At 38.6% G+C, this 9706-nt stretch overlaps 1 protein-coding gene across 1 annotated transcript; it reads left to right on the plus strand.

Moving 5' to 3' along the window:
* Positions 1-653: 653 nt before the first annotated feature.
* On the plus strand, positions 654-905 carry LOC100765103 (transcription elongation factor 1 homolog). The gene has a single exon (XM_027401216.1). It carries the CDS (start codon positions 654-656, stop codon positions 903-905), a length of 252 nt encoding a protein of 83 aa, XP_027257017.1.
* Positions 906-9706: the final 8801 nt, after the last annotated feature.

The raw sequence follows: 9706 nt of genomic DNA on the forward strand, positions 1-9706 counted from the left end.
CAGTTGTCATTGATAAGGAATGCAATGTATTATGGTATGGTATATGTGTGTATAAGTAATAGGATCAAGAATGTGAGGCATGGATGATAGACACAGTAACAATCAAGACTACTCTTTTCATGTAGTTTGTGAAGATGAAATGAGCATTGCATTGTCTATAGGAAGCAAAGACAACTAAAGCAGAAAAGCTTACATCAAAAAATTAAAGATTATAGTGAGAAAGATTGATAGAAAAATGTCCCTGTAGTCAACTCAAAAAAATATTAGCTCAGTTACATAAGCAAAACGGACAGATAAGGTCAGGGAAAGGACATTAGTGTCTCCCGAGTGATGCAGCCTTGGCTGAGAGGCAGAGCTGGTACAGGGTGTCTTTGTGTATAGCTTTGGAGCCTATCCTGGCACTCGCTCTGGAGATCAGGCTGGCCTCTAACTCACAGAGATCTGCCTGCCTCTGCCTCCCGAGTGCTGGGATTAAAGGCGCGTGCGACTAACGCCCCGCCCATTCTACACTTCTATAAGACAGAAGCAAGGTCTCAGAGAGGCACTCGTTCTCCAGTCACACCGAAGGGAGGCAGCAGTTTGAGACTTGGTGAAGAGCTTTTGTGTGGATCAGCCCTTTCAGCCTGAGCTAGAGGTTTCATCCCCCTACAGCCATGGGACAAAGGAAGTCTAAACCAAAGCCGCCCCCCAAGAAGAAGATGACAGGCATCCTGGAGACCCAGTTCACTTGCCCCTTCTGCAACCACGAGAAGTCCTGTGACGTGAAAATGGACCGTGCTCGAAACACTGGAGTTATCTCCTGTACCGTGTGCCTAGAGGACTTCCAGACACCCATCAAATATCAGTCAGAATCAGTGGATGTGTATAGCGATTGGATAGATGCCTTTGAAGCAGCTAATCAGTAGCAATATCAAGGACCTGCCCCCTCAGCAGTACCTGACCCGGGTACCAATCCAGAGACATTCCAGGGCTATGACAACCCTTCCTCTGTGTATGGACTGGATGTGAATGAGCAGATGTGTGTGGGGCAGCAGACGTGGCTGTAACAGTGACCCTGACTGCTTGTGGTAGGGTGGAGGTGAGGGGTTGCCGGGTCTCACCATGCTGCTCAGGGTGGCCTCAAATGACTCTGAAAGCCTTCGAGTTGCTCCCTTCTTCAGCCCCCAACCCTTTCCCCAAGCTTTTGGCTCCTCTGGTGATCATTTCCTGACATCCCCAGCAAAGAATAGCTGTGGGACCTCCAGTCTCCTCAGCCACCTCACCAGCACATGGTCCTTGGAGACCTGGACCTCCTGTCCTTCCTACCTCCTTGTGCTTGCGGCCTCAGAGTCAAGGTCGTTTGCTGAGCTTTGCCTGGGAGCCCATTTTCCTCTTCCTTTGCTTTTGTAGAAAAGGTAGGGGCTAGTTTAGGAACTCACAAGCCTGTCAATAAAGCACCCAGTGCGAGGAAAACAAAAAAAGATAAACTTTTTTCACTAAGATATCATGGAAAAAAAGCAGGTTTAACATCATCAAATTGATTGATACCAACACCTGAGCCAATTTCTCCTTGGGAGACCCAGTAAGTTAAGTGTGTTGTTTATTTAAACTTTTGGGTGAAAACAGAGACACAGGCAGAGTTTAAGAAAGCTTTGGACTGATTTCCTGGGATGAAGATGGAGAGCTTAAATTTGAAACCAGGCAATCTGAATCCTGACTGATTCTTATCTGTTTTGATACTGAAGCAGGAAGAGTAGGAAGGAAGGGTTGTCAACAATTACACTTTTTATACCAATGGCTTTTATTAAGAAGCCAAACAATAACATATATACATTTTATATTATTGAACTAATTACTTTGTTGTTAATAATACTTTTTAATATGAATAAGATGTTTAAAAACTGATGTCATCTTTTCAGTTGTCATTTAGTGTCTTAACGTTTGTGATTAATGAGTGTTTACCAATTATCTATAATAAGTGTTGGATCTGCTTTCCAATAGCCATGAAAACTTTGACAGTATTTTAAACCAATCTAACAATTGAGCATCAAGAAAAGTAAATTGGACAGGTGATTGTTTGCTTTTTATCTCATGGTATAAAATGATAAAGAAAATATGAATCATACAAAAAGGGTCAAATGCCAGTAATTTCATACTACTTAACTCATTAAGTGAAAATAATATTTAGTGAGGCAAATAATGACATCTGTAATGTATTATTGTTAGTTGTGCATTGTTGTACATGGTGTGTGTGTGTGTACATGTTCTTGGTTCATGTGTGCACATATATGTTTGTGGGTGCATGTGTACATGTGTGCATCTGCTTGTAGAGGTCATAGGTTGACATTGGGCATCTTCTTCAGGCACTCTTCACTTTAGGTTTCAACATAAGCTCTCTCTTTGAACCTAGCCTACTGATTAGATTACACTGACTGGTCAGTGGACTCCAAGGATCTGCCTGTCTCTGCCTTTTAGAACTTAGATTACAGATGTGAGCTGCCAGGTCCATCTTCTTATGGGTGCTGGAATCCAACCCCAGGTCTTCTTGCTTGCATGGTAAACTCTTTAATGACTGAGCTATCTCCCAAACTACATAATTTATTGTATTTCATAGGAATTTTGACAATGATGACCTAGTGTATGTCACTCTCTTGATGTGTATGTGTGTGCAGGTGTGAGTGTGAGAGTGAATTCATACTCAAACCAACACGAAGTGTGACAGGGAAATGTTTGCACTTCTGCATCTGGGTTGGTATAAGGTCAGGTGGTACACACTCGGGTTATGCATATGAAACATAAAAATGATGGGAATAATCAAAATGTGACATTCCAATGTTATTGTTTTTCTCCTTCAAGGTTCTATAGGAGAATCATGCCAATTTTCTTTTGCAACTCTTTAGTATTCAGCCAAAAATTTTAAATAAATGATTGCATGGAGGCAAATAATATCTTTTTTTACATAAAATACACCTATGAAACCTAGATATTTCTTTACTCAAACAAACAAGACTATTTTACAAATTACAAAATTAAACTCTCATTGAGAGAATACAAGTGGTTTGTGGAAAGTCTTGTACATTTAGAACAAAGAGGATCTGATAAGGTACATTTTCTATGATATAAAACTATAGCATACAGATTACATTTAAGTTATACATGCATTTTTATTTATGAGAATTTTATGTATGACAGAAAAATAATTTTATCTGATTGTAAGTTGAATTTGTAAACATCATTGACATGATGGTTAATAAAACTACAAAAGAATGGACCTGTCTTTGAAAATATGGATAAGGCTCCATTTGCATCCTAACAAGTGTGTACACTTAAAGGATTTGTATTGTTTTCATATTTAGCTACATATGATAAATAAAAACAAAAGCAGACATTCATTTTTTTGTCATCTGAATGAGTCTGGGTTGCCCCATCTTCAGTGATGAGCTGAGTGCATATGAATAGGTTGGAGGTTACCAAGGAAAGAAAAGGACCTTTAAGTACCAAATGTGTATGTGTATTGTGCCCTCTGCTGGAGGATAAACACCTGAGTCAAGAAGTGTTTATGAAAAGGAAGAAAATCATTCTCCCTACCCCACAATTATACACTATAATTAATCAGGAACCTAGGCGCACCTTATAAATATGTCTCTGTATTCCAAATCATGATCCTGGGAATCAATATTCATTTGTAAGTAGACACCTCATCAAAAATATTTACAGGATTAAGCTCTGTGATCATATCTATGTTCAATAATTATGATTAACTTGATCATACAATGCAAAAAATAAAAAAATCAAAGCAAAAGCTCATCTATACTCATTTGTTACAAGAAGACAAACAAAAGTCCAGCAAACTAACTTCAGAAAATAAGTCTGGGTTAGCCAAGATCTGGAGCTCAAGGCTTTTTGTCTAGTAGGAGTTCCTGTAGGACATTGGACTGGTATTGAGACTCAAGGTTGAACATCATGTAGCTTAAACTAAGGCTCAGTGAAAGCCCTATACAGTCCCACCAGGAGTTCATTTTTGGTTGGCTTTCAAAAATAGCTTGAACCAGCATTAAGGAAGTCTTATTTCTTTGTGGGGAAGCTGATAAAAACCTCACCATCTTCACTCACTCTAGGTAACAGCCATTTGCAATCCAGATACATATTGTCAAGGACCATAAAGAAAGAGAACACAATTTCCTGTGACCCTCTTGAGATAAAGGCTGACTTTTGTTCTCTTTAATGTAATTACAGACATCATTACTGATCATGAAGCATTCATGGAAGCCAGCCAAGGAAGGAAAAGTTTAGTCATTCATGGTATCCTAAAATCACAGAGCTTACCGAACTGTCCGTCTCTCCAGTAAGCAGACATGATCATTGTTTCAACTGTTCAAGAAACTTCCAGTCACCAGCCCTACCAGGGAAAAACGTCAGAGAAATGTGGAGTAAAACCAGGAGAGAAAACAGCACACTAGACTCCATTCTGACCACAAATCCCTGGATATGACTCCCAGTGACGTGAGTGAACTCGATCCACGCCAGTAGAAACAAGGTCAGGATCAGGGAAGAGATACCTTAGCATTAGTTTAGGGGCATGCTAGCCAGTGTGAACTCAATCAGTCAATCCTCACTTTTTCCCAGTGAAGAAACTTAGTTGATTGGGTTTTGTTTGTCTTTTAAAAGAAGGAATGAACAAGGGAAGGCTGTGAATCCCATCTTTCCAAAACCTAGGGTAAGGCAGGGTAAGAGATAAATGCTGCACACTATGTGGTGTAGGTGTGTGTGTGTGTGTGTGTGTGTGTGTGTGTGTGTGTGTGTGTGTGAGAGAGAGAGAGAGAGAGAGAGAGAGAGAGAGAGAGAGAGACAGACAGACAGACAGACAGACAGACAGAGAGAAGGAGAGTGGGGGCAATAGCCAGGAACATGGTGATATACCCTTTATATAAGCAAAGGGAATATTTATAACAAACTAGCAATGTATCTGTCAGTAAATTTGGGGACATTATTTCCATTTTATGGGAGGGGGTTGAGATGAGACAGTGTTTCTCTATGTATTCATTCTAGCTGTCCTGGAACTAGCTCTGTAGACAAGGCTGCCCTCAACATCACTGAGATCCTTCTGCCTCTGCCTCCTGAACACTGGGATTAAAGGAATGTGCCACTACTGATCAGCCATCATTTTCCATTTCTATAAAAACAAGACATTGTGACTTATTGGAAGTCTTTGATAAGCCTGCAACTCCATGCAACTGAATATTCAGCTTGTTTTACTTTTGGAGAAGAATGCTTTAGAGAAAGAGCCAGAGAATCTGTAGAGTTGCTGGGGTATTAGGAGTCAGTGAGTGGAGTCTCTATAGAGTTGCTGGAGTGTTGTGAGTCAGTGATTGGAGTCTCTCTTAAGGAAGTTTCATGAAAGGAACGGGTTCTGCTTTGTTTCTGAAGATCTTTATCAAAGTTTGGCACTTAATGCATGAGTGATTAGAGGCTAGATAACTAATAGAAATGTTTTCATTGGATACACTTCTTTGGACTTAACAAAGCCTTAAGTAGGAGTTTGAAGGAGAGGAAGAGCAGGGTTTGAGAGGATTAGGGTGGGTGTGAGTGTCATGGGAAATGACATAGCTTAGAACAGAAGGGTTGGCAGATCTCTCGAGACTAACAATTGTAGTTCCCTACACACTACTTCATTTCTGAATAACTCTTAAGAGTTTCAGAGGAAAGGAATACACAAAATAAAACAATGCCATTATTCTGTTTGTAATGAATGTTAACTAAGTAATGTTGGTCGTTTGGAAAAATGCAAATAAAAGTGTAAATATGAGTTAGAAAGGATAGCATAGCCAGATGCAAGGGCATAGAGGGTGAGCAGACTACAACTTTGTCCAAATTATGTGAGCGTGCACCACAAGGTAGGGAAACACAAACAAAAAGTTCCTATTTGTGTAATATTCTGTGCCAAGTTTAGAGCCTTGGGACTTATGCCATGGCAGCTTAGGGCTTGGAAAAAATTCATGGTGCAGTTGGAGTAAAGCAGACAGGACATGGAAGGTGTTGCTTTAAGGTGGAGGAACTAGAAACTGGCTCATTCAGTAGCCAGAGTGATTACTAGCTTGGAACACAAGCAGAAGAGACAAACACAAAAAGAAGCATGGATGGAAATGGTAAGCGAGTAGATCAGAAGGAGTTGTTTGCTTGCTTATGTAGAGTTGTGCAGAAGACCATTCAGGCTTTGGGTTGCAAGAGTACAGAAGTGACAGGATGCTGACCAAGGAGGCACATGATATGTATGCACATGATGTTGGAAACATCAGTATCTGAGTTGCTAGAAAAATGTTCTTTCAAGCACGCCTATGAGATGTCACATTTGAGGGAGAGGGAGACAGAGGCAGAAGAACTTATTAAGAATTCACAAAGACTGAATGATGTCATTGCATGGTCTTTGAATTATTGGGTAGGAGTGAGCTAAGTTTAGTAGAATTTGAAGTTCTAATTGCTTTTTAGCAGCAGTCAGTAGACAACCCAATTGAAAAATTAAATAAATTATAGCCAAAATATTAAATGTATTTTTCAGCACAACTGATTTTATGAGCAGTTTGATTGCTCTAACTACATAGTTAAATCACTCAATACACTATAAACACTCCAGTGTGAGTAGTTAGAACTAAACAGCTACTTGAAACTGGGATGAGGCAAACAGAGGATGTAAGAATTATTGTTTCTACCAAAATTAGAATCCATAGAATTCCATGTATGAGTTGAATAATTAACTAATGTCATAATTAAATGCCTAGTAAAATAAGAATGAGAACAGGCAGAGTAAGAAGAGAGGACATTTCAGGAGCAGGCAGATTTCGTTGAGTTTGAAACATTAAGAGAAACAAGTGGAGAAATCTAGAAAATGGGAGACACTTGGAAAAGGAGCCAATGCAAAAAGCCAGCACTGTGTTCATAATTTGGTAGACAGTGATGATCAAAACATGGAGGAGAGGCTGGGTTTGGGAGGTTTGGGGTCAGCATGACTAGCCTGTGACATGACTGAATAAACATGGAGAGACAAGGACACATGGATTTGTGTCTGATCATGGGATCTGGGTTAAGAAATGCCAAGGGAGGGAAAGCTAAGTAGGTAGCATACAGGCAAAGAGCAGCAGAACTAAAGACAATGGGGACTGAATCGATGAATAATTAAGAAGAAACTGTGGAGAAAGGTCTATGGCAATTATTTTCCCATTTGAAGTAAAGACCATGGAAAGTGGACTTGTACATAATACCATAAAGTTTCTACCTTTAGCTAAAACAGAATTTTCAAGTAAATGTTTATTTTACTGCCTTGAAACTTTGTAGTGCAAAAATATTAACCTTTTCCCTATGAGTTGGATGAGTGCTGGCTTGTTTTAATTATTTTATATCCCATTACAATATAAATCAACCTAAATCACACTGTTGCTCCCACTGGTTTTCACACAGAACATTAATCTTGATTTCAATATTTTTCCCCAGTGCAAGAGGCTTAATACAGCTTTCTGTCATCCTTCCTTCTATTAACATTCTTGGAATATTTTCCTTTTGTAGTAGTGTTTATATTTGCTAAAATGTGTTTGATACAGAAATGACCATTTGAGTCTAGGAGCTAAAGGTAGCAACAGAAACAATTAAGATTCTAAAAAATTAAAATCACCCATAAACAATGGTTGAACAGAAATGCTAACTATAGGTATGCTATTTTTATTGTAAAATGAAATTATCTGAACTCAATTTTAGATTTAGATATCATCATTTGATTATTGCATGCTTAGTATATCTCTTTGCTCTAATTCTACATGGACGTGTGTGATGGCTGTGCTTGTCAACTTCACAGGATTAAGAAATGCTTATGACATTAGTGAGATCCAGGTTGAGAGTATTTCCAGGGAGGAATGCAAGAGGGAAAAGGACACCAAGAATCTAGGTGATACCATTCTATGGTCTAGAATTCTGGACTGAATTAAATGGGCAGAAGGAGAAAGCAATCTAAGCACTGACAATGGCTTCTGAGATTCAGCACACACAAAAGTGTGAGCACACTCTACAGAAGTGCCTTCCCCACCATACTGAGTGAGTACTCTCAGACTTCACCTTTTTACTGCAAAATAAGTAAAAGTAAAACATAATGTTAAAAGACTATTGAATGATGTCCAGCTCTGGGCACCCCTTTGGTCAGGAGGCTCCCAGTTCTCATATGAATGACAGGTCACATCACATACACCACACATTCTTATTTTATCAGACTGGGTTCATGGATTCCAACAAAAACATGAGAGAAGGTTAGTGTCTAAGAAAACATTTTCTTGAAGAATGCATAAATGCAGAGTTATCAATATACTCTGTGCAGAGAAAAGCATTAAGGACTGTGATAAACAGCAGGGTTTAGAGTCTTGCCTGTCATGCTTGTATATGCAACTGTAATTCACACCCACTGGGATTACATGTAGTTACATTGCACTTTTCAACTCCTTTCCCTTGGAAGCTGAATATGAGCTCTTGATTAAACAAGGCCATAATAAGTTTTCATTGTTCAACATTTGACTTCATTCTTAGACAAGCATGGAATATTTGCCAAATATCAATTGGCAACCACTGCTAAATAATATAATTATTCCAGGAAGCTAGCTAATCATAAGGTATTTTTGATTAGCTTGAATGAAAATATTTATTGATTTTTAAAGTGACAGATGTATTATTTTACAAATACCACATAGAAATCAAATTATTAAATGATGTTATATCCTCCCTATAAAAGAAGACAGGTGTTAAATTCGATGCCTGTTTTTAGCTTACTATTCTGGATACATTTTGTATCAAACTAGGGAGATAATGCAGAATACACTTTTTTCCAGATTGTTTTTTATTCAAAGTAAGTCTTGGCTTCTTATATAATGTGTTGGGAAACTATATTTCAAATTGAACATTCTTGCAGGTTATTTTTAGTATTTTTCCTTTGTATTATTATTTTTTCATTTATTTTACATAACAACCACAGTTTCTCTTCCTTTATTCCCATCCCCGCTCAACCACCTCTTACCTCCTCCCCCCATTCATTCCAGCATGAGAGTATTTGGGAATAGGGCTCTCAGGAAGGTAGAGAGTTAAATGATAGGAGAAAAGCCAGATGTCTCTGCATGTACACAGAAAGGAGACCACGTGAGGATGCAGCTCTCCAAGAAGATGTGTATAACAGCTAAGCTGTCTGCTGTGAAGTCTACCATAGCATCTCCACATCACAAATCTTTGTTATGGGTACTCTGTGTCAAGAAATGGATACCTTCTAATTTGAAAAGAAGGTCCAGAACAGATAAATATTTTACAAATGCAAGTGGAAATTATATTTGAGTATTTTTCTATCTTTCATTTTGAATTTTGATTCTTCCATGGATTGGAAAGAGAAGGTAAAAAAAAATGCTTTGATCATCTTTTGTTCCCCTTTCTTTCCAAATGCCTGCTTTTGTTTCTGAACAATTTTTGTCCTTTTCCTGAGTTTGGCAAACTCCCATGTATAGTCAGGGCCTCAGTTCACACTTTCTACTTTCTACAGTGTCCTTTTTCATCCTAATGTGGTCACCTCTCTTATCAAGCAGTACCTACATAATAGCAATTAATTACATGTATAACTGACATGTTAAATCCATATGTTATTCCTACATATGTACTCCATGATTAGTTTTCAGAAATAGTCCCTTTATGTTTTTACCTCAAGACCCAGCAA

This window comes from Cricetulus griseus, chromosome 2 (assembly GCF_003668045.3).
Source record: "Cricetulus griseus strain 17A/GY chromosome 2, alternate assembly CriGri-PICRH-1.0, whole genome shotgun sequence".
NCBI classification, from domain to species: Eukaryota; Metazoa; Chordata; class Mammalia; order Rodentia; family Cricetidae; genus Cricetulus; species Cricetulus griseus.

Bases quoted from the DNA above. Each gene is read 5' to 3' on its own strand.
- LOC100765103 (XM_027401216.1), top strand. From the start codon at position 654: ATGGGACAAAGGAAGTCTAAACCAAAGCCGCCCCCCAAGAAGAAGATG.